The sequence below is a fragment of the Biomphalaria glabrata genome, chromosome 9 (assembly GCF_947242115.1).
Source record: "Biomphalaria glabrata chromosome 9, xgBioGlab47.1, whole genome shotgun sequence".
In the NCBI taxonomy this organism is placed as follows: Eukaryota; Metazoa; Mollusca; class Gastropoda; family Planorbidae; genus Biomphalaria; species Biomphalaria glabrata.
The window spans coordinates 30178886-30205340 of NC_074719.1; the positions used below are offsets into that span (position 1 = coordinate 30178886).

The following is a 26455-nucleotide window of genomic DNA, read 5'->3' on the forward strand; positions in this document are numbered from 1 at the left end:
CCAGAGGGTTTTGAGTTTAAAATCACCCTCCAGAGGGTTTTGAGGTTAAATCCCTCCTCTTCAATAAAAAAAAAAACTAAAGCAAATGAGCGTAGTCATAGGGGGAGGGGTTGAGTTTAACTCCTCCCCCAAACACTAAAAACCTAAATGAGAAATACAGTCACTAAATTCCAAAATGTAGCGAAGAGAGTTTTGAGGTTAAAAAAAAAGCAAAGTTACAGCTACTGCATTACATGAGCTTAGCCCTAGAGAGGTTTGAGGTTAAAACCTCTCCAATAAAAAAAAACTAAATGAAAACTACAGACAACAAATTCAATAAGCGTATTCAAAGGGGGGGGGGGCGTTAAAGTTAAACACCCCCCATTCCAATAAAAAGAGAAGCTACAATCACCAAATTACATGAGAGTAGCCATCGAGTTTTGTGGTTAACCTCTACCACTTGCAATAAATACTAGAGCAAAACCTATATGTGAGCTTGCGCTCCCTGAGCTAGTTTTATATGTATTTTTGTTGTATAGGTTAGATCTATTTTTATATATTTTATTTTTATAGGTTAGTGTCAGATTTTATAGTTGTACTTCCGCATATTTATATAGGTTAGTGCGGGATAGTATAAAAGTGATGTACTACATGCTGTCTTAAAACAGTTGAGTGTACATTTGACCAGTGGTCAGTACCATATCTGTCTGTGTGACAGCTGAAGATCTTTGTGGTCTGTCGTCTAATTATTTTATTATTCTGTACCTGGGACGGCCTGTAAGTTTGCTATTGTTACTGCTGTGTTTCTGATGAATATTACTGCTGAAATACATGCTACTGTATCTAATATTGCTGCTATAACTGCTGTTGTAGATCTATTCTAATTCTAGGGAATCTAGTGTTATTTTCTAATTTTGTTTCTGCTATAAACAGCTATTGATAGATCTAGTATTGTTATTGTTGCTGTAGATCTAGACTAGTGTTATTTTGTTTCTTTATTATCGCCTTAGTAAACTTAGTTATAAGTTATAGTCTGTTTCTGTTCTTAGGGAATGCTAATAGTAAGGTACTAAGACTAAGGTGATCTTATTTTGGTTATAGTTATGGGTTGGTTGTAGTAGTAGAATTTTGTAGATCTAGACTAGTTTATTGTAGTGTGTTTGTGTAGATCTAGGTCTAGTGTGGTAGTTGTAGTTCTCTTTAGTTAGATAGTTGTTTTGATCAGTGTGTGTTAGATAGTTGGTTTGGTTAGTTTGTTGGTGTTTGTAGTGGCGTAGATTTAGAGGGTTTTAGTTAGTTGTAGTGGTTAGTGTATATATATTATATTTTATTATTGATTTATTTTTGTATATGTAAATAAAGTTTCGTTTTGTTTATTTATCCTAAACTAAAGTTTCGTTATCTTGCTTTCATTTAGTTTAGGTTAGTATGTCTGGTTACTTAGGTGACTCTAGCCCCTTGGTCGTAGACTGGTGTCGTCACAGATTGAGCCCACCCAGTAGCGCAAACATCTGCCTACTGTAATAAAATTTAATGTTGAGCAGTAAGAATAGGTCCACCCCACTCGTGCTACCAAAAAATGTGAGCAGGTCAGGTAGGCGCGAGTGGAGAGGGGGTTTATCGTAAATTTTGGAGGGGCTTTTAAAATCAAAATCTTCCTTAACTGTGCTCTTGGAATTTGGGGATTGTCGTTTGCATTTTTTAAAATTTTATTTTATAGAAGAGGGGGATTTAACTGCAAAACCCCTGGTATGGGGTTTTAAACTCAAAACCACCTGATAGGGGGTTTTAATATCAAAACCCACTGGAAGGGTTTTAAACTCAAAACCCCCTGGAAGGGTTTTAAACTCAAAACCCCCTGGTAAGGGGTTTTAAACTAAAAAACCCTTGGCTGTGCTGGGGCAATTGATGGTTTAGTATTAAAATCTCAGCTAAAATAAACAAAATCAAAGCAAAAAATCAGTCACTGAATTCCGATATATATATAATCGATGAGGAATAAGATCCGGAGTTCCAGTATCTACAATTATGTGGGGTTTGGTCTCCTTAGATAATTTTACATGCTATTTCTTCCACACCACTTTCTCGGATCAAGTTGAACTATATCGGCACTTGCCATTCCTTTCCAACCCTAACCCATACATCGAGTCAGAAACCCCATTGACAACGAACAACATGCTGAGAATTACTCCCTTAGAGCACGTGAGAGGAAGCGAGCAGTGAGTCTTAAGGTTGCCTTGTCCCCGTACAAGGACAGCCTCTGTGTCGTACATGAACCAGTATTCTCTCTATCTAAGCCTTGTCCCTATCGTCCTTCGTGCAGAACTCTGCATTCATAAAGAATGTGGTCTATTGTTTCATCGTCTTCCATGCAATGGCGACACCGTGTGTCGTAATTCTCCTTCCATCGTCCGAGGTAAGCACCAATTGGACAATGGCCGACCCGGAACTGGGCTAGGACTGCCTGTTCCGCACGATTCAATTGCCACCATGCATCCCTTCTGTCTGGTCTCCTCATTGCCCGATAAAGCTCACGCCCCTTGTCCGAAGAATCCCAGCCGTCGTGCCAAAGTGTCAACATGCGCTGGTTGACTAGGGATCGTACACTTTGATAAGAGCAAGGTTCATCATGTTCGAGCGCCGTTGCGGACGCGGTTTTCGCGAGCTGATCAGCCAAATCGTGGCTGACCACCCCACAATGGGCGGGCACCCATTGCAAAGTAACGTTCACGTTGAATCGTAGGAGACGCCCTCCGACCGTTAGGACGTCCCAAACGCTTCTAGCACCTTCATCCAGCCGTTCTATGGCCTCCAGTGCAGCCACCGAGTCCGTGAAAAGGACTATGTCGTTCGCTGACGCAGTCCCGTTACGTACCATCGTAGCCACCCAGTCCAGTGCTTGGAACATTGCTTCGAGTTCAGCCTCGAGGCTGCTTTTCTGCTGACAGGATCCACTGAGCTCGTCACTTTCGGGATTGCCAGAGAGTCGAACTACCGCCCCGTACCCAGCTTTCACAGTTCCCTCGAGCGTCTGCACAGAACCGTCTGTGTAGATGGTGGTTACTCCGGCTGGATATGATGCGATAGTCTCTCTGGCTGCTTGTAGTAGCCGTGTGGTGGGACTCTGCTTCGTCACCACTGGGTCGAGAAGGCTCTTCCGTATCGTCGGCATGCCGAGAGCCTCCATCGGGAAGATAGAACCGGACGGGGAAAGAGCAGCCCGCTCCACCGGCAGATTCGCCTCTCTGACCAACCCGCGTGCCACATGCATGAAGCAGGGCCGGTTTTTGAGGCGTCTCCTGCCCTCCCAGTTGTCGACCAGACTTCTGAGTGGGCATCCATCTTCCAGCTGCATATATCTCTCGTGAGCTAGTATGACGGCTCGCTCTCTGCGCAATTTCAACGGTGGGATGTTTGCCATAACCTCACCAGCGGCAATTGGCGTTGTCCTAAAGGTTCCACAGATTAGTCTTAAGGCTTGGTTCTGAACAGCATCTAGGCTTGCTAGAGTCGTTTGCGAAGCCCAGACCTGAACAGGAAGACTGTAGTCCAAGTGAGAGCGTAATGCACCCATGTACAGTCCTCTCAGCACATCAGCTCTCGCTCCCCACTTCGTTCCAGCTAGTTTCTTTACGATGTTTAGCTTCTCGGAAGCTGTTTCCTTCACCTGTTGAATATGATCGCACATAGTCAGTTTCTGATCGAGAATAACTCCAAGGTACTTTGGCTTTTTATCCCATTCCAGAATCTTGCCATCCATTCTAAGCTCGACAGGTTCCTTCAATATATCACGGCCCAGCGTAAATCAAGAGTAAACCGACTTCGAGTGGTTTACCTCAAGGTTCCACATTCTGGCGTAGCAGGATAAAGTTGTTAATGCCTGCTGGAGAGTGCCAATGAGCTGTTGACGATCTCTCCCTGACTCCCACAACACGATATCATCTGCAAACAACAGCTTCTGACATTTCAAAAGAGCCGGCAAGTCGTTGATAAAGACCAAAAATAGAGTACAGCTGAGTGCCGATCCCTGCGGCACCCCCTGCTCGAGTGGAAGTTTCCTCGACAAGTGCTTACCAATACGAGTCTGTACCGTTCTTTCCATGAGGAAATTTTGGATCCACCTAAGCATATATGAACCGACACCTAAGTTCATCAGTTTCAACAACAAGCCGGGCCTCCATACTCTGTCGTAGGCCTGCTTGAGATCGATAAATACCGCTAGCGTCGACTGACCAGGTCGATTTGTGTTGCCCCACTGGAAGCCATCCGCCACTTTCTGCATGAATAACGTCACTTGATCGATCGCATTTCATTGCCTCCTGAACCCGCCCTGTTCAGGAGCAATGAGACCCTTCGTTTCTAGAAACCATGTGAGCCCTCTATTGACCATGCGTTCGGCCGCCTTCCCGACGTTGGACGTCAACGAAACATAACCCATACATCAGCTGCATGAAGAAAGGAGAACTGCTGTGTGGGCGACATTACTCCGACCATAGTAAATACCAGGCATTAACCTCTTTTCCATGAGATGATCCATAGTCGCTTTTGTTTGGTATTGAAAAAGGGAAATAACTTCATTATTGAGTTATATTGTTATATGTGTAGAGTTCTTCCTCATAGATAAGCTTTTTTTTTTAAAAAAAAAAAAAGATTTTTTTATATTTTTTCTTGTTACCAATTGTTTTTTTGTTTTTTAAAAGTAATTTCATGCTTTTAGCTGTCTCACTACACTATGAGCCTATCATTTGTCTGGACCAGATAGAAAGGAGTGGGGGGGGGGGGGGGAGAAAAGGTTACATCTGGGTCATCACTTTTTAAATGTATTTATAACATAAAATAAGCGAGCAACCTGAATTCGAACTCAAGAACTAAGGCCTCCTCGAGCTTAGTAACGGTAACCAGTGTTCCTGGGAGCTGATTATGAAAATAGGTTTGATAGTTATGTTTCTTCAAACACTTATGGGGACTGATTTAACGTTTACTACTTTATCGGTACAGGGAACATTTTTTTCCCTTGTTCGAGATACAAAACAAAAAAAAAAAAATAACTAATTGGTTAATTTTTTTTTTTACTGATTTTTTTTTTTTTTGTGTTGGCATGTAAATTGTGCAAAATTTCAGCTTGATCCGAGATTGGGTGTGGGAGAAATAACGTGTACATACATTTTATAAGACATACAGGCCGAAGTTCAGCCCGACAGTCACACCATACACATCCAGTTTGTCATAAAATAATAAACGATGTGTATGATGATTTAAATAAATAAATAAATATATATAAGCTTTGTAAAAGTACCGTATATTAAATTTTGGCATTTACTTACTTGAATATAAACGAATATGATATATTTATTTTGTGGGACAGATGTTTGATTTATATTTTGATATATATTTTTTATATTACATTATTTTTCCTAAATGATGACATGACATTTTTCTCCTTTTGAAAAATACAAGGTTTCAAAGACGGTTTGTGTGGAAACAATCTCAAAATCGGCCCCGAAGTGGTCCACCCGGGCAGGTAAAAAGGCAGGTTTCAATATTTTCATAAAGAATATCAAAATGAAATTCTGTCACAGGCAAATGACAGAGAAGAATAGAGAAAGAAGGTTGGCAGATCTTGTGTGGTGCCCCAACGATCCAGCAGACACGGGATAGTGAAGCTCACGCGATAATATAAAAATACTTATTAATTATTTATTTTTTTTAAAGTAAACTTTATTGGTGACCCGACAAAATAGCGCGAAATTTCCAGACAAAATAGCGCATACTTATATTAAAGTAACGGAGTTTAGTAAGTGAAGGTCTTGGGCAGCATTTTTGTTGAGGTCTCTATCATCTTCAATATTAATAGATCTAAAAGTATGCCATATCGTATTTGCAGATAAAGAGAATATTTTAAAATTTTATCTCATTCTCCTTTTTCAACAATGCTTAAAATGCGTAACTTGCATACAAAATATAATTTTGAAATGTGGTGACTCTTTTCAAGTGTTAGGTATAATGATGATGTGTGTTAGGCCTACACATGTGTGCTATAGCTTGTTAATCTGCGGCATCCCTTTTTGATCAAACATTGGCAAAACTTTAGTGTGTCAAGATTAGTTAAAGTGGCGATCACATTGCTTATATCGCCAAATGCATCTCAGGTAGTGACTGACCTATTCAAACATTAATTATGCTATTTCCTGTCCGTCTATGTCACATCACATAGATATCCAACTTAAGAAGTGTCAATTTGGATTGTAGGCCTAAAAAAACGTCCCTTCTCTCACAAGCAATGAAACACACCCTTCATGAGAAAAGAATATACCCCCTGTCGCAACTAATTATTTAGTTGCATACTAAATATGTTCACATTTTAATAGTGCCGATTTCATCAATAGATGATGACGTCATTCGCGCTATTTTATTTTCTTGCATAGTAGGTGATCTCTCCTTGTTGCTTCGTCAGAATTTTTTATGACGTAAATTGTCTTAGTTCGTCCGGTGCATTCACGCCATGTTGTTAGACTGAAGCAGGCTATATTCTGTTCAGCTCTTGAATTTCTCCTTGGATCTGATATTGGGTAGCCTTATTGTTGTCCTTGGTAGATATTCTCAAAGGATTATCTTGACCCCTGTTTATTTATTTAAATCATCATACAGATCGTTTATTATTTTATGAAAAACTGGATGTGTATGGTGTGACTGTCGGGCTGAACTTCGGCCTAAAATATTACAAGTTAAAGTTATTACAACACATAGGCCTACACATATTATAATTCAAATTACGGTTTTAATACCTATATGTGCGCTATTTTGTCGGCGCTGTTATGCTCGCGCTATTTTGTCGGGAACCACTTTTTAATTGTTGTTTTAAATTACGTTCCACTTATATGCATATTAAACAGTAAATTTTATTTTGTAAATGTAGTAGTTGGATGACTGGACAGTTCGTCACGTGGGTGTATTTGTTGACAAATAGCCTGTAGGAGCTAGGATTGGAAGAACAGTGTGTAGAGTCGGAAGTAAGATATGGTGTAACTAAAAAGACTGATTGTAAACTTAAACTTGTATAAATAAACGTTCGTATTACTATTGGAATAGTGTTTACTCTTTGACGATAGAGCTCCAAGAAACATTAGCATAATTATAACGAACCCACACTTTAAAAGAACTCGCATTACCACACATGCCGAATAGTAAAGACAGGGGCCATTTTCCAAAGGTTACTATGTATACAAAAATAAATCATCGTTAATGAATATAATTAATAGAAATGGCCATTACATCCCTATCAATAACATTCGCTTTGTAAAGTAAAGTAAAGCTTTTAGACCTTGCTAGCTATGTAAAGGTCATCTATTTCTGTGATCCAAGGTTAACGAGGGCATTATGTAGCAAGCACAACAACCAACCTCCTTTACTTTTCCCTAACTAATGTCAGGTACTCAGGAGCGCCCATAAAAATTCCAAAATTCAACATGTCTTCACCAGGACTTGAATCTGAGATGCACCACTTTGGAAGCCAAGCACTTTACAACTCAGCCATCACTCTCCTCACACTTTAAAAGACTGTACTTCAATTTCTATCTAAAGACAGCCCATTCATACAGAAACAATAAATGTTAATAAGACTAAGCAAAAACTTAAGACGAATAAAAGGCATTTTATTGAGTTAATTCACTAAGATGATTACAGCAATGAATGAAATATCTATATTGAACAATGATTCTATTAAAGAGAGATAACGTTAACATTCAAACTTAGTCATTACTAAGTAAAGTTTAACAATATTAGTTAAGGCAAAAACATACACAAACAGATAGGTAAATATTGTTTTATCAAACCTTTAATAAATTTGATAAAATGAGTCTGTCTCAAGAAGCCTATATACATATAATGAACTTAAACACATTTTTCCACAGCCCTACAAAAACTAAGTTAAATGATTTCATATTTGATCAATGTTCATAAAAAATTATGATTGTTGAAAAAAATTATTAAATTTAAAGGGATTCTCGGCAATAAATAAAAAAACAATACACAAGGATTATATATTATAATTATCAAAGAAAAAAAAGTCTAAATAGGAATTCTATCTGTCACTAACCCTAACCTTACAACCGTTTTAAAATTAACAAAGTTACTGAAAAATTAATTAAAGTGTTACAAAAAATATTTAATTAAGCAAAGACCATGGTAAAAGGTGCTAAAAAGGAATATCTAAACTTTAATCAAAATTTTAAAAGGCTGCTTTTTTTAATTTTGAAGTACATTATTGCTTTCTCTATGAAAGAATAGCAGCATCTTAAGCTACAATTTTTATGTTTTAGGTTATTAAATTTGTTTTTTGGAAGCTTACAAAAATGCTGAGCCAACAGTGAGTTCATTTTAATAGAAGAGGAAGACATAGCTTAAGTAATAAATAACAATTATTCTGGCCTAATAAAATATTCTTTAAAAATCCAAACATTAATAATCCTTTTGTCCACCACATCTGAGGTAATGAAAAAAAAATGGTATCATTTATTAAAATTAGTTTTTGAGCCATTCTAAAGTTCATCTTTCTTGTGTATGTCTTCTTCTGGAGATTGAATTATTGGTTTATTACTTTTGCTTTCCAAGTCTTTTTGAAGGCTTTCTTCAAAATGTTTCTTAACTTCATTCACTAAATTTGTTGCTGCATCTGATGTAAAAGAATCAGTTGTTTTATCTGAAACATCTGTGAGAGATTTACTATTAGAAGATAGTTCTGGGGTTACCCCTGTATCAGTCTTTTCTAAAATTAATTCTGATGACAAGCCATTGCTTTGAATAAAATCTTTAACATTACTAGAATAGATTTTTAAATCTTCATTTACATATTTACTTTTAGTAAGAAAGACACTATCACCGTGAGGAAAAGTATATTTCACTTTAATGTATTTGGTAAAATCTTGCATCACTTCTAAAGCAACTTGATCAATACGATCTATTGAAAAGTAAGCAGACTCCATAAATCTTGCCAAGGCTTTCATGTAGTTGGATGAATTTTCCAAATGTTCTAGATTTGTGTGATGCTGAAATGCATTCAACACTTTTAAATAAATTTCATTTAAATTAGGTTTTTCAGAATTAGAAAATGTAGTGCTTAAGAAAATTGTGAACATTTTAGAGCCGTCAGGTAAGGGATCATATTGCAATACTTTATCAGTATCAGAATGAAGTTGCTCATTTGTCACTTGCACATGTAAATGAAAATATTTAGTACCAGCTTTCAAATAATACTTTTGTGAAGCTAGATCTAAAATCTCATGATGATAAAAAGCATGGTCATCTGTATTTTTAACTACATTAGTCTCTCCCAGAACATCTGTTGCAGAACTAGTTGGATCTTTATTTTTGGTCGGCTCTTCAATAAGACTGACAAATTCCTGATCACCAGACTCATTTTCTAATGCTTGATTATTAGTTGTATTAGAAAAAGATGCTGTGGATAAATACAAAGTCAAAATGAGAAAATAATAATGTCTTCCAAGTAATTGTATTTTATGTCAGAGATATTTTTTTTTAAAAAGGGCGTCAAGCCATTACAAATATATATATATATATATCTAAATGGTTAGAAATTTCATACAGACTTTTTAGAAAATGAAAAATTATATTTTCATTTTTGGGAAAGAGGAAAGCTAATATGCTTATAGGCTTTCATTTGAGCTATAAGAAGGCTATGTAATCATTTTTCTTATTTTCAAGCAAGGATTCTTAATGAATGTGCCATACATAAACTACCGCTAAGGAAAGGTACTGTGGTCCAGTGATCTGCAAGAGTCTAATTTTTGTGGGAAATTTTAATATTTATCAAGTTTCAATATGATATTATTTTCCTTTTTTTTTAAACATTGTTTTAAAGAAGCTAGTTTCTACATGCATAGGGTCCTAAGCTCTGATTATTTTGGGAATAGACATTTCTAGATATTAAAAAATTGTATTTATATACATAATGCTGTACACAGAACATGCATAATACATTAAACCAAATCATGCTCAGTAAGTCTTCTCAAATCAATCCTCAAAATTAGCCACTCATAGACTCTAAAACACCCATTTAATAGTTAAAATCTGTTTGTTTAAAATATTACTGACAATGTCTTTGAAAATTTCTCTATATATTTCTCTGGACAGTCTAACAATAGACTGAATGCAACATTAGTCTAAATTGCCCTAAATTAAAAAATAGTAGATTAGTTTTAGTATACTAGGTTATAACATTGCAATATTGATCTAGACGTTTGGAAATCAAAATCTATACTTTAAGTCTAGAAATTGAAATTCTATATCTTGATCTAGTCTATATCATTTTAAACTAGACCTAGAATGATTTTAATTATTATTATTATTATTATTATTAGAAAATAAATCTAGATCTAGTTTTAAAAATCTAGATATACTGTAAAAAATCTAGATCTAGTTTTAAAAATCTAGATAAGATCTAAATCTAGCTATTATATATAGGCCTATGTCTTTTTAAAATAAGAGTCAGATAACGAGGTTTAATAAACATTACTATACCTTATCTTCTTATCTTATATAATACAGAAGTTACTTCAAAAAAGAAGAGGATTACGTCCTACGCGTCATGCATTTAGTCATGCATATTAACCAATGACTTAAATTCTGCCAAGTCACTGGTTTTCCTGGCTTCCTCAGGCAACCCATTCCATACTCTAATAGCACTAGGGAAGAAGGAGTATTTGTACAAATTTGTCCTAGCATAAGGGACGAGGAATGTGCCTTTATCTTTGTGTCTTTCAGAGTATTTTATTAAATTTTGTTTTTGTATTTGAAGATTATGGTTCAGTGTTTTATGTATGATTGCTACTTTACTTTTGAGCCTTCTGTCCTGAAGGTTTTCTAAATTTAGTGATTTTACTAAAGGTGTTACTCTAGTCAAATGTGAATATTCTTTTGTTATGAATCTCATTGCTCTATTTTGTGTCTGTTCCAGTTTCTTAATGTTATCTTGAGTTGAGGGGTCCCAAACGGAGGATGCATATTCTATTATTGGCCTAACCAAGGTTAAATAACATTTTAGTTTTATGTTCTTATTTGATTTATAGAAATTTCTTTTAATAAATCCTAATGCTTTGTTTGACTTTTTTGTAGTTTCATCAATATGTGGATTCCATGACAGTTTTTCATTTATTATAACACCTAGGTATTTTGCGTTTTTAGTCTGTGTTACTGGTTTGCCATGAATAAGATAAGTGGAATTAATTTGTTTTAGTTTTTTTGTTACTCTTAACAACTGACATTTTTCTGGGTGGAAAGAAATGCTTCAATTTCATTCCCATTTCTGTAACTCATCTAATTCTCTTTGTAAAATATCTGTGTCTTGTGTTGTTTTTATTGTTCTATATATTATGCAATCGTCTGCAAATAATCTGACTTTTGTTCCTGAAGTAATGCAATTTGGTAAATCATTTATGTAAATTAAAAATAGTAGTGGACCCAAGACTGTTCCTTTAGGTACACCTGAGTTAACTGTTATCGGTGTTGATTTAGAGCCATTTATTATTACAGTTTGTTCTCTCCCTATCAGAAAATATTTAATCCACTGATGCAGTGGACCATTAATGCCGAAATATTTTAATTTTTTTAAGTAAACTATGGTGGTGAACTTTGTCAAAAGCCTTAGAAAAATCTAGTAAGATAGCATCTATTTGTTCACTATTATCTAAACCTTTTAAAAAATCATCAATTGGTCCTATTAGTTGTGTTTCACATGATCTATATTTCCTAAAGCCATGTTGGTATGGGGTGAGGACATTATGTTTGTCTAAGTGGTTTATGATGTTGCTACATATTATGTGTTCTAGGATTTTACATGTGATGCTGGTAAGTGATACTGGTCTGTAGTTTCCTGGGTCAGATTTTTCTCCTTTTTTAAATAGGGAGGTGACATTAGCTTCTTTCCAGTCCTTTGGTACTCTGCCCTGGTTGAGTGAAGAAGCCTGAAAGAGTATTTTTTTGGGGCTAGCTCATTGCTTAGTTCTTTGAGTAATCTAGCTGGAATACTATCAGGTCCAGACGCTTTATTTGGTTAGGTGTTGGCTAATAGTTTTTTAATTCCATTTTCTTGTACTACTATATCTTCTATGTTGTCTACTTGGTTCAAATTTAGTAATATGTCTTTGTCTCCTGGGGCTGAGAATGCTGATGCAAAGTATTTGTTTAGGATGTTTGCTTTAGTTTCATTATCATTATGTATTATGTTATGTTCATCTTTTAATGGCGCTATGCCTGTTGTTTCCTTCTGTTTACAAAGCTTCTTTAGTCTATTATTAAACCAGCATTTATTTATTTTGTTTGATGTGTATTTAGTTTATATGTGATTTTCTATAATGCTTTTAAGATGGTTTTTAATGAAATTCCAGAGGTCATCGACTGATTGGTTAATGTCTTTTTCTAATAAGAATGTTTGTTGAAAGTTTAATGCAGCTTGGTGTAGTTGTGTTAGGTTACATTTATTCCAGAGTAAGATTTTTCTTTTGGGTTTAGCATTGGCTACTGCTTTTATCTGACTGTGTATTTTTATGATCTCATGGTCTGATAGACCAGGGATAATATCATAATCAACTACTAATCCAGGTCTGTTGGTTAAGAAGAGATTTAATGTGTTGTTTAATCTAGTTGGCTTTTTAATGATTTGATCTAAACTTAGGTTGTGTAAAGTTTCTATGAAAAGCTCATTTATGTCCTTAAGGTTTTGGTGTTTATCTATGGTTAGTGTTTTCCAATTTATATCAAGGTAGGTTGAAATCACCCATAATCCAAAAAACTGCATTTTTATTTGTCTCTTTAAGTGTAGTAATCTGATTACATAGTTCCTGCATGTATTCTAAACTAGAATTTGGTGGTCTGTAAATGCTGCCTATTATTAGGGATGTTGAGGTGGTATTAATTTTACAAAATGTTGATTCTATATTTTTTGAGTTAGGTAAGGTAATTTCTTCTGCTATAAGAGTGTTTTTTATTGCTAAAAGAACTCCTCCATGATTATCAGCCCTATCTTTTCTAAAAATTTCATAATTACTATTGAAAATTTCTGCATTATAAATTTCAGGATGTAGCCAAGTTTCTGTTCCTGCAATTATGTCTGGTTTCTCACATTCTAATAGAATTTCTAAGTCTGCTGTTTTGTTCCTAATGCTTTGAAAATTTATTACTAAGGTTTTAAGGTATTTTGGTATTACTTCTTTAGTAGGTTTGTTTAGTGAGGCTGTTGTATTAATTTTAGTAGATTTAGGTTTCATTTAGCATTTCATTTAAAGAATTAATTCCATATGACTTCAAAGGAAACAAAAACACTACGTCACACGGCCTAGTTAGACAAAAACAAAATGCCTTCATCTATACAAGCAAGTTATCGAGTGTTCATAGACATTGGTGCATTGAGTGAGTTCTTTTAGCATTTCATTTAAAGAATTAATTCCACATGACATCAAAGGAAAAAATCCATACGTCACACGGCCTAGTTAGACTAAAAAATGCCTTCATCAATACGAGCCAGTTATCGAGTGTTCATAGACATTGGTGCACCGAGTGAGTTATTTTAGCATTTCATTTAAAGAATTAATTCCATATGACGTCAAAGGGAAAAAAAATCAATTACGTTACACGGCCTAGTTAGACTAAAAATGCCTTCATCAATACGAGCAATTTTTGAGGGTCCATAGACATTGGTGCACCGAGTTTTTTAGCATTACATTTAAAGAATCCATTCATATGACGTCAAAGGAAAAAAAATCCAATACGTCACAATGGGTAGTACCAAAAAAATGTCTTAATTAACACGAGATATTTAACGACATTGGTGCACTGAGTTCTAATAGAATGTTAATATAACAAAAACAACAACTAAAAGCTTTGAAAATTTGATTAAACTTTAATTTTCGTTTCGAAACATCGCAATAGTTTTAAGTATGAACGCAATAGATTTAAGTATATATAATAGATTGTTCCGGATGTTTGTATAAATAGTAAGAGAAAAAGAGAATTCCAGATAAATGTAATACTGTTAATTAAGTTTTTGGGATGGTCTTGTATAAAAATTAGATGTACCACAGCCTTGAGGAGAGATTTTCATTCCATACTTTGGTGTTTGGAAGTTGTTTTCCTTAAAAATCGGAACATAATATTAACGATAATTAGATTTTGTAACGTTTTAGCTAGAAAATTAAATGTACTGTAAGAGAGAAGTGAGATTTTACAAAAAAATAGAGCTAAAATATTTAAAAAAAAAAAAAATCCGGAACAACATTTTTTCGTAAATGCGAAGATTGTTATTAATTAGAAGAGGGATTTCAAACAGTTATTTGGCGTTAGTAGATTTTTTATATAAAAATTGGAATTTTTTTGCAACGATTTGTATGAAAATGTAAGTAATGTTTGTCGATTTCTTTTCAAAACAAAATCCGGAACATTCTTTATCGATTAAAAAACTTTTGTTATGTTTCAGCAAGAAAATTTAATGTAAAATAAGTGATATTCAATAATCGTTTCTAGTAAATTACTTTCTTTTTTTTAAAATCCTGAACAACTTATTGTCGATATTTTTTAAATTTGTTCAAAGATGAAAATACTGAACAATTTGATATCGATAATTAAACTATAGTAACGTATTGTCAAAGAATATTTGTCAATTATGCGATTTCAAACAACCATTTGACATTATTAATTTTTTATAAAACAATATCCGGATTCTTTTTACAGTTAATTTTACGGTCAGTATAGAGATTTTTGATTTAGCATTTATATGATTTTTACATAAAAAAAACGGAACAACATATTATTGATCTTGTGTTTTTGCAATGTTTAAGCATGGGAATTAAATGTAATATAGGTTAGAAGAGCAAATAAACATTCGTTGGCATTGATTAGTTTTGCACAAAAACATCCGGAACAATCAATTATAGATACTTAAAACTATTGAGATGTTACGGGAGGAGCATTAAAGGGTAAAGCAGATTTTCAAAAGCTTCTAGAGTATTTTATTTAAATGTGACGACAGACCGACCGACCAAACAAAAACGCACAAAAATAAGCCTCTTTTATTCTGATGGGGGCATTAAACAAAATATAAATAAAATCTGATTATTTTTAAAATTTGAGGGAATTGATAGCACCATGTCTTGCAGATGATAGTCACACTACTGCACGAAAGTCGCTGCATAAAAAGTCCATTTTAAAAAATGTGCGTGATAGTTACATACAAAGTGCATTCTTAGCCCTTATAAACAAATATAAATGTTTTCTTTTAATTTTAGCAGCTAGTTGACCAGAAAAAACATCTTTAACTAATATTGATATTTGTTGTGAACATTTCTTGTACATTTTATAAATATATTTGACTTAGTGATGCTGCATATACTTTGTTAACATATTGCAACATTGCCTCCCTTACATTTACGTAATTATTTTAGAATTGGTGAATTTTTTTGAAAAAAATCGCTTGCATAATTAATTTTATAAATTAAACGGTTTGCTTTTAGAAAACCAAAAGTAGCCGTTGCACCTAACTTTTCAAGCTGCATCGCATGGTGAAATACTATTTTTGATATCTCTTCTAGTTTTTGAGATCTGAGTGTGACAGACGGACATTTTGCACAAACACAATAGCGGCTATTCCCCTTAAAGGGGCTGCTAACAAGCAATAGAAGAAATATTACTTTAAAAAAAAAAGTTATCTATGGGAAAGAACCACTAATTACTGCCATTTATCTGAAAATGGCAGGGTTTAGGTCCCTTTCTGCTATATAAAACAACATTAATTATTTAGTACTATTTGGTTAATTTTTGGATTGATTAAGGTATTGTCATTGAATATGAACAATTATGCAAAATTTCAACTTAATTCATGAAATGGAAGTGGGAGAAAAAAACGTGTCAAAAGGGGATTAAATCCATTCATACATCCACATTTCTCAGAAGGATAGACAGACAGCTTTGAGTACCGAATATAGTATATTTGTACAATTTTTGTTTCCCTTATCATATCTTCCCAATAAAATCTGAAAGTCTTTAATGTTAAAGTGTGCCCCTTGAGATTGACATAAAATAATTTTTAACCACTATCTAGAGAGTGGAGGTAGTGGATATAATTTGGCATCTGAACTGATGTCGCACATAAAGCACAATCTGTTTTAAGTTTGTAGTGCATTTTGGTCTCCCATCTCTCCCTAGATGACATTTGTCACAGGTCCAGTATAGAACTGTAAGGCCTTATTTTCTTCAATTCCCAAATAGGGGGAATGAAAAAAACTTTAAGCTCATCAGAATAGTCTACTTTTATACTATTTAAAGCTTACAACACGATCTAAAAAGATTCTACCCAGGCAGACAAAGGAAATGAGTTAATAAAAGCTTAGTAAAAAATTTTTTTAAAGAAATAAAACAAAAATATATAAATGAGATTTTTAAAAAATGAAATCAGTCATTGAATTAGATCACTTAAAGCCCATCTATATTCATTGGTAAAGCCCATCTATCTTCATTGGTTATTTCATATGTTTAACATACCTTCTTTAGAGCTTAATTCTATCAACACATCTGGGTATCTTTGCATAGTTTCCAATAAATCTTGACCCTGTTTCCAAAAGAGAAATACCATGGGTATAATGACGTTATTTGTTCCATCTCCTGACATAGCAAAAAGACTCACAAGTTCACTTGATGATCCCTGAGCTTGATCAATAACTATGCCACCAAGAGCTCCCTTTTTTTGAAGGTTTCTTGCTTTATCTACAAACATACAGTCTCCTCGTTCCACTATTATTATCTTTCCTTTAATGTCATCTCCATTTTCTAAATCTGAACAACCCTTTAAAGGTTTAGCTAAAGCTAAATACCCTTGTACAGGTGGAGATTTAGTGAGGTCATAGCCAAACTGTGCTGGTCCAGCACGATAAATTATATCTCCATTAAATGGCTCAGATAAAAGTCTTATATACATTGGTTCATGATGGCTTTCTAATTGTTGAGTTTGGCTTATAGAAATCATCTCCTGCATGAATTCTAATCCAGCTTCAGCGTAAGCTTGAGATAAAGCTTCTGAAGCTGTGTGCAGAAGTTGTATACGTCCATCCTGCATTGTGGCCAATCTAATTCCCATATGATGAAGTAATTCTAAATGCTCTTTATTACTAGCTACAAAATCTGAAGCTTTTAATCTAGGCCGATCAGACTTCAGCTGTGGGTGAGTTTTGTCGACTAGATCACGCAATTGATGTCTCAATTTGTGTGGATAACTAGGTCCTTCAGTATGAGTTACATGGTAATTGTGGCAAATACCTCTTTCCTCATCTAAGTCTACAAAATTAATAACATCTTCATCATCAACAGCTTTTGCCATTTCTGCTACAGACATCATGTCAAACTTGTAAATATCTGTTTTAACTTTTGCATTTGTCTTCCAAGAATAATTGCCAACAGACAGTGTCAAAGGAAGAATATGTGCTTCTGTTGTAAAAATAAAATCATCTATTTCCAACAAAACATCTTCTTTTTCAGAAAAAAGTAAAAATAGATACTTGAATGTTTCAGCCAATACATAAGAATCCATTCTGTGAAAAAGAATATTTATAGCTTTAGCACTCAGAATTTTTTAATTAATATATTTATGATTAATTATTAAAATAAAGAATAAAAACATATTTTATAATTTAAAAAATAAATATAATTTAAACCACAATTTGCTTTTCAAATCCATTATACTTTAAAAAAAAAACAATATTCGTACATAGAGGTTATGTTGTTTTGATTGATTTTGATTTTAGGCCATGTCGTGTCTGCAGTTCCTTAAGGACTACTCTCTCTCTACATAACAAGGGCTAAATTCTATACAGTTAAATCATTAAAATCAAGGTCTATTCACAGTTAAAATAGTAAAGGTAGTAAAAATTTAATGATTTGGTAAAAATCTAATGTAAATAGTGCATGTTCACAAATTCATAAATCAAATCTTCGCAGACAACCCCACTTCCAGGATAAAGCCCAGTACACTCCCAGGGTTGACATTGTCGAATAGTGTTTTTAAGTTAGTGGCTCTAAAATATTTCTCCCTGACATCCTGGTATCTGGGGCAGTCAATGAGGATATGTTCCACGGTGAGGCGAGAGTTACAGTACTCACAAAGTGGGGGCTCGTCTCTCTTCAGCACAAAAGAGTGCGTGATGTAGGTGTGGCCTATCCTAAGTCTGGACATGGTCATGATACCACGTCTTGTCAGACCCTTAAATGTGGGCCGCCACCTGACATCCGCCACAATCTGCCTGAGTTTATTGTGAGTCTCAGCCTCCCATCGGTTCTGCCACTCTCGATAGGTGGCAGAGGCAATACTTTGTCTCAGGTCCGAGTACAATTCTGGAATCCATGGCTTATTCTAGATGACCTACTTGGAGCTATTAGGCCTTGGGAGGCCCCCGGAGGGGTTCCCTTTATTCCAGTGACCTTGGTATTTTTATTCTTTGGTTTGGATGGAGAAGAGGACAACCTCCTTTTGGGGGAAGTCTTTCTCTCTGGAGAGGGGAGATCTCTCTGGTTAGAGCGGAAGTTATTTCCTCCTCCCTCACCTCGGGCATCCTCTCCGCTTTGATTTCTCCCCTAAGGATTTTGGTCAACCTCTAATTCAGTAGAGATTGGGGTGTCTGGCTGGGTTCTCTGAGGAGAACCTGTGTCAGACATGATGTCTCCGGGTTCTCCCGGAGTGTTGGTTTTGTCATGCTGCTCAGTCTCCATGCTCTCATCAGCAAGCACAGAGAACCTGTTCTTTAGCCTGACAACAGGGCTTTCTTGTCTCTTCGGAGGTGTGTTCTTTGGCGGTGTTTTCTTTTAAGTTGGAGGAGGCGGAGGGATGGTGGGGAGTCAATGTGTCTGTCTGTGTGGCTATGGATCTTCCTATCTTAGCAACAGCCTGGGCATAGGTCTTTGTCAAGCCAAATTGGCCCTTGGGTAGGGCCAATACAGCCGATTTCACCTGGCTGAAGGTACATCCATTTCTTGCTTTCTTGTCTCTTCGGAGGTGTGTTCTTTGGCAGTGTTTTCTTTTTAGTTGGAGGAGGAGGAGGGGGTGGTGGGGTCAGTGTGTCCGTCTGTGTGGCTATGGATCTTCCTATCTTAGCAACAGCCTGGGCGTAGGTCTTTGTCAAGCTGAATTGGCCCTTGGGTAGGGCCAATACAGCCGATTTTGCCTGGCTGAAGGTACATCCTTTTCTTGCCTTGTACTCCTGCACGGCAACCTCCTGTTTCCACACAGGGCAGTCCTTGGAGTAGGCTGAGTGGCCAGCGTGACAGTTTGGGAATTTGAACTGGGCTGTGCAGCCCTTGTCCTCATGACCCTCTCCAGCACATCTGGCACACACAGTGTTTCTCTTGCAGACTTCCGCACCGTGTCCATAACATTGGCACTTGAAGCACCTCATGGGGTTAGGTATGTAGGGCCTCACTGGAACTCGTAGGTATCCTGCCTTCACATACTCTGGCGGTGTCCTAGTTCCGAATGTGAGGATAATAGTGGCGGTTTTGACCTCCTCACCATCCCTGCGCCTGATAATGCGCCGGGCATGGGTGACTCCTTCAATTCCCTCCACTATTTCCTTCAGCAGGTCTCTAGAGATGATTACACCTCTGCTGGTGTTCAGACTCTTGTGTGGCATGACTTCCACATGGAGATCACAGATTCTTCTGCATCGTAGACATGGCGTTAAAATGCGCTCCTTTTTGCTTAGCACTTTTGGAGCTCAGGGCTTCACAGGTGCTATACTCAGTCAGCTGCTGCATCGGACATGTGTCCGATACAGCAGCTCCCTGATTGACCCTCCAGCCACCGCCCTCCAGCTCGGCATGACCAGCCAGTTGACCCAGAGCGGGCCATCTGGGCCTCAGGTCTAGGGGAACTTGAGCCAAAGTATTGTGTTGTGGTGGTTTATCCTCCGATAGCCACCACTCAAACACCAGGATCTCTTTATCCTCCCTTACTTGTCGCAGTCCATGGCAAACGGACTGGTCTAGGACATAGTGAGATTTTAAAGATAAGGAGACAGAGTGATGATCAATGAAGGCAGACTGAGAAAGAGGAGGCATACACAATGATAGAAAAGAAGTAGGGCACTTTTGAGCTCCAAAAGTGCTAAGCAAAGAGGAGCGCATTTTAACGCCATGTCTCGGGACGACACATCTTGTGTGGGGAAAAATGGCTGAGAAAATTGTAAATGAGCGTCTGGTTTGGTGCCTTGAGAGTGCCGGTCATATAGATCAGGAACAGGCTGGTTTCGGGGCCGGAATGTCCACTATCGACCAGGTCAACATCTTTGTGCAGAGCATGGCAGATGGATTCCAAAGGACCGAAAGCACATACTAAGTTTTCATTGTTTTAAAACAGGCATATGATAAAGTATGGCGCCTGGTTTGATTCATAAGATAAGAGGCGTGGGAGTGCGGAGACAGATATATTACTGGATTAGAAACTTCCTAAAAGAGAGTACATTAAGAACCAGGATGTATGGAGAAGTCACCGAAAACCCAATTAGATTAATATAATGAACATTGCTAAATTGCGATAAACACAAGGCGTTGTATCCATCATGGTATCCAGATAAAACGTGAGTGGTCTCTTGTACAGTTAAATTTAGCAAAACGTGATTCATAAGACAGATAAAGAAACAAAATAAGTAATTAGATTTATGTGAAAATATTTGTTAAAAAAAATAGTTTCCCAGAATTGGATTTTTCATCTTCAAAGTCGTTTGGCACCCCTCTGCATGTGGAACCCCTCTCAGTGTGGGGCCTGGGACATGATGCCCCCTTTTGCCATCCTATGGCCATGAACAAACATACGATAACTACTGTTGCTTAAAAACTTTCTTACTTGAAATATAAATTTGATGACAACATTAAATGCGTATAATAGGATTTGTTTGGCATATTAGGATTGGGCCCAAAAAAGCGTCTAGTTCAATTAACTGTTTGTAACCTAAAATTATTTTTTAGAAATAATCTATAGTTACATCTTTTAAAGCAATTCTCATTTTTAGTTGGCAGCATTTGAATTGACACAATTTGTGATAAAAAGCTGGCTTTGTTGTTGATCAGGAATAGTGAAAAAAAGGGAGCTGAACTTCTTAGTTAAACCAAAGTAAGTCATATGGATAATAAAAAATGACACAAAACATTTCTTATTCTAATCTAGAACAAACTTGTTCTTTTCAGGTGCATTAAAATTGAATGAATAGCAAGAATCATTCAGAAAACCATTGATTCAGTTGGATTAATTTTTAAATAAACATTGAATGATTAAATTATCACACAACAGACATGCAAATGTTTAAATAATCTTGTTTTAAAAGAGGTTTTGTAACTTATGAGATGACTCTTGTGATTATTTTCCAATTCTAATTATGTTTGTTTATTTAAATAGCCTTCTTACTGATCTTCATGTGTGCCTCTTTTGATATCTTTAATTGCAGCAAATCCACAGGGAACTCTGGCATGCTGTTCCAAATTTTCTAAAACTTTTTTTCCAACTTGTAAGTAATAAGGATCAGATGTGGCCTATAAGTTAGAAAAAAATAAAATATCAAATACAAATAAATCTCATTAAGCAAACTCTGCTATACCCCTATAATTTACCAAAGTAACCTCTTATAATAATAAGATAAACTGTATGTATTGAGTAAGAGACAATCACTTCATATCCTATACTCTTAAGCATATTATTTAAATTTTATTTTGAAAACGGCTCTTTCAAGGTATATGTATATAAATGAGGAAAAAATTCACTTCTCATTGGCCACATTGCGAAAACTGGAGAAGTTGGTTGTATTGGTTTAAACGTTTCATAATCGAATGAAAATCCTTTGAATGACATCAAAGGCAAAACACTTGACACACCTATTTCACTAGGCTTACAGAAAGAAAAGGAAAAACACTTGACACCACTTATGTCACTGGCTTACAGCAGTGCACTAAAACATTTCTTTGCAAACAAAACATTATAACTATAGAAAACCAAAAAATACATTCACACCAGACTCACTCATAATTTACATGCGAAAAGTTTATTTCAGATGGTTTCTATTTAACTAGTCGACCGGCTGCGTAGCATACGCCGCTATTTTGCATGGCTGGTCTTAGGCCACTGCAACCTAGGCGACCGCAGTGAGCCTCCACTTTCAAAGGATCCGCACTTTCATAGGACCCGCTCTAATTCAAGGTGTATACATTATTAAATTAAACCATTTTATAACTTAAAACAGATTTCCCACACCCTCCAGTCGATTTACCAGGACCGCTTGGAAATCTCCCGAAATTGTGTAATCAGGTGAAAGAAGCTTCTCACGCCTCAAACTAATAAAGAATAACTTGAGGTCAACAATTCTCAAAGAAAGATTGAAACATTTGGTAATTCTTACTATTGAGCGAATCTATGTAGGAAACAGAATTATTATGATATACTGTATGGCTTTTCTACACGCAAGGCTCGTAAAGTAATTCTGTACGTAGTAAATATTTGAATAAAATGCATAGACGAATTTATTTTCTAATACAAACTCTCAAATTTCACTTATTATCCACTTCCCTACCCAAACTTGGCCCGCGAAATTCGTTTCGCATAGGGCCCCACAATGATTAAGTCCGGCCATGCTATTTAGTGACGGGTGAAAAAACATAGTAGATTAGTTGTTCTCTTTCCATGACTTCTTGGTCACAATGGTAAAGTCCGGCGCTGCTATTTAGTGTTTGTAAAATGTTTGTTTGTAAAATGTTTTACATGTATCGGATGTTCCTTCAGAGTTGAAGATAGTTTAATTATTTAGTCCAAACCTCCCGCATTACGAAGGGGGATGGGAGCGGAAGGGTTTGACAGTCCAGCGCACAGCCATCCGAAGCGACGTGCGAATACCCACGTGTTCTCCCCCCCCCTCTTGTTATTTCAGGTGACTCCGCAGAAATAAGAGAGTAATCGTTCCTTTACTTCTTGCTTCTCATCCAAACTCTTGAGGGAAGAAGAGAATTATATATACATAGATATAGATAGATATAGACAGATAGATGATTTGATTCCCGTTGTATTGTAAAATCACAAAATCCTGATCAAAAGGGTGATTTTTTATTTCTAAAATCCTTTTAGCTTTTTTTTAATGAATATTTTTCTCAAACAGCTGCCCAAATGAGGTTTGTTTTTTTTGCCAATGACTTTACCAGCAGCATTAGGATTCTATGAAGATTATTTTTAATATTTAAGTTCAGATTGCCATACCAGGCAGTGATATTTAAACTACTTAAAACTTAAAATATTGCAGATGTGAGAGTGATAAAACATAGCCAAGCCCTTTAACTAACATTAAATGAGGACATTTTTCTAAAGTAATCGTAATCTTTGCTGCCCTTTTTTGCTGATATAATCAGTATTTGCAGTAAAATTTAGTTTATTGTCTAGGATAGTTCCAAGGTATTTAAAAGTTTGCAATATTTCAATAGTCTCTCCAGCTACAGAAACAATATCATTTTTCTTCTTTCCCACCTAAAATCAATAATCATTTCTTTGTTGTTTTTTTTACATTTAATAATAAAAAATTATCTTTACAGTATTTTTTGATGTGTTCTGTTTCTCAGAAATACTTATACGCCTGAGCTCTCTAAGAGCAGGGCAAGAAAAATCAATACGGCTAATTAAACATGTGCACACCATCTTAGTTTGAGTTTTTTTGGCACATCGGCACAATTTAGGCCATGTCATCCCTAAAAGGTTACTCTCCCTTCATACCACAAGAGTTAAATTTTATTTAGTTAAGTTATTAAAAAACATGGTCTATTCACAGTTAAAATAGTAAAGTTAGTGAAAATTTAATAATTTAGTAAAATCTTATGTAAATATTATAAGTTCACAATTTCACAAATCAAATCTTCGTAGAAAATCCCACCTCCAGGACAAAGCCCAGTAACTTCCCAGGGTCGACACTATCGAACAGTGTTCTTAAGTTGTGCGCTCTAAAATATTTCGCCCTGACATCCTGGTATCTGGGGCAATCAACGAGGATATGTTCCACGGTGAGGCGAGAGTCACAGTACTCGCAAAGTGGGGGCTCCTCTCTCTTCAGTACAAAAGAGTGCGTGATGTAGGTGTGGCCAATCCTAAGTCTGGACATGGTCGTGCTACCACGCCTTGTCAGACCCTTAGATGTGGGCCGCCACCTGACATCCGCCACAATCTGCCTGAGTTTATTGTGAGTCTCAGCCTCCCATCGGTTCTGCCACTCTCGATAGGTGGCAGAGGCAATACTTTGTCTCAGGTCCGAGCAGGGAACCTGGGTTCCTGACACCGCTTGATTTAGGGCTCTCTTTGCTTCTCTGTCTGCGGCTTTGTTTCCCTCAATGCCCACATGGGAGGGGATCCAGATGAAGGTGACATCCCTATGGTCAGCTGTTATTTGGTTCAAAAGCTTTAGGCTCTTGTGTACCAATGGAATGTCAGTCTTCATCCACCCCAAAGCTTGCAATGCAGATTTGGAGTCGGAGCATATGAGAAATTTTCTCACATCTGATGCTTTGACGGCCATGAGTGCAAGCGATATTGCATGTAATTCGGCCGTAGAGAAGGAGCATCAATCGGGGAGTCTACAGGAGATTGTTTTGTTCCGAAAGAAGCAGGCACACACGACCTTTCCATCCATTTTGGATTCATCAGTGTAAGTGGTGCCACAATCTCCGTAGCTCTCCTGCAGTTCCCTAAAGTGGAATTGTAGTGTGTTTGGGTCTGTATTTTCTTTTTTGAAATTAAGGAAGGATAAATTTAATTTGAGTTTATTCATCAACCAAGGAGGGTTCTGTAAGATTTCTATTTTAGAAATTTGGTCAATGGGTAGGGTTAAATTTTGGATGGATTCTCTCATTCGAAGGCCCAACGGCTGTATGACGTTAGGTCTTCGATTGTATAGTTCTGAATCTGTAGGGTTAAATACGGAGTCAAAAGCAGGGTTTGTGGGGTTAGATTTTAGCTTGATTATGTACTGCAATGCAAGCTTTTTCATTCTTATGTACATGGTGAGTTCTCCAGCCTCCACTTGGAGACTTGGGATTGGTGATGTACGAAATGCGCAGAGACAGAGACGCCCTGTGTGGAAACAGGAGGTTGCCGTGCAGGCAAGTAATTGGTGAACCTTCAGCCAGGCCAATTCGGCTTGACAAAGACCTACGCCCAGGCTGTGGTTAAGATTGGATTTTCCATAGCCACACAGATGGACACATTGACCCTTCTCTCCTCCAACTCAGAAGAAAACACCGCCACAAAGTACGCCTCCAAAGAGAAATGTTGTCATGCTAAAGAACAGATTATCTGTTCTGGCTGATGAGAGCATGGAGCCTGATCTGGAAAAGGTTAAATTATATTCATTTAACTAGAGATCAATATAGCATTATAAAAAAAGGATTTATCTAGGTGTTTATGATTAAGATTTTATTATAAGACATGAGGCATGGCGGCTGAACAGTACTTGAGGGTCTCTGGTTCAAATCTCACTGGAATTTTGAGATTTTTAAGATCCCCTTGAGTTCATTCTATTCCAATGGGTGCCTGACATTTGTTAGGGAAAGTAAAGGCAATCGGTCATTGTGCTGGTCACAAGACACCCTTATTGACCATTGGCCAGAGAAAGAAATAATCTTTACATCATCTGGCCTAAAGATTGCAAGGTCTGAAAGGGGTAATTGGCTAGTTTACTTTTATAGCATAACAGTGGAATTTTGTTTACTATTATATAGCCATGGAGAAAAATATATATTGACATCATAGATATAGATATATATACATAGCTTAATGATTATATCATTATGATGAAAATATTTTTGGAAAATGGAAATTGTAATTTTTCACAATCCCATCTTTATCATTTTTTTTTTAAACTTGTTTAAAATTTTGTACTTTTAAATTTTATTTATTTATTCTATTTAAACTTTTAATTTCAAAATTTGCTTCAGAATAAAATTTTAAAAATTTAATCCAATAAAATAGTTTAAAACAAATTTGTTTATTTAGCATAATAATGTGTTTTGATTCAAAGTAAACTAAGACATTCTTTTCATGACAATTTTTAATTTACCTATGAACATCACATCCTTTTTTTTTAAATTAGATTAAAATTCATTCCAAAAAAATATTTATGAACAATTTAAAACCCTTTGGATCATAGCAAAAAAAAATATAAGGACTAGCTCTTGCCCAGCAAAATTCATGGACCTCTGATGCTGGTTCAGACAGCTATGGGCTTTATGACCAGATGAGAATCATTAAGCATTAGAGACTGTACGAAGTCATTATCATTTATCTAAAAAAAGATGAATAATTGTTCATGATCCCACCCATGCCTTTTGTTAAGACATTATGAACATATCAAGAGATCCTTTGGGTTTGCAAAGACCTTTCTTCAGGGAACAGTACCAGGTACCAGGGAAAAGA

The 26455-nt window shown here is 36.0% G+C and overlaps 1 protein-coding gene across 7 annotated transcripts in view; it reads right to left on the reverse strand.

Moving 5' to 3' along the window:
- Window positions 1-7615: 7615 nt before the first annotated feature.
- LOC106080124 (ER degradation-enhancing alpha-mannosidase-like protein 3) overlaps window positions 7616-26455 on the reverse strand; it is a 98634-nt gene continuing 79794 nt past the window's right edge. For all 7 annotated transcript variants that reach the window (XM_056041641.1, XM_056041639.1, XM_056041642.1 and 4 more), the window contains 3 exons: window positions 21428-21552; window positions 16525-17567; window positions 7616-9433 (listed from right to left, as the gene is read on the reverse strand). In XM_056041641.1, coding sequence (XP_055897616.1) covers window positions 8517-9433; window positions 16525-17567; window positions 21428-21552 — 2085 coding nt within the window. In that variant the 3' untranslated portion in view covers window positions 7616-8516. The remainder of the gene's footprint in view (window positions 9434-16524; window positions 17568-21427; window positions 21553-26455) is intronic.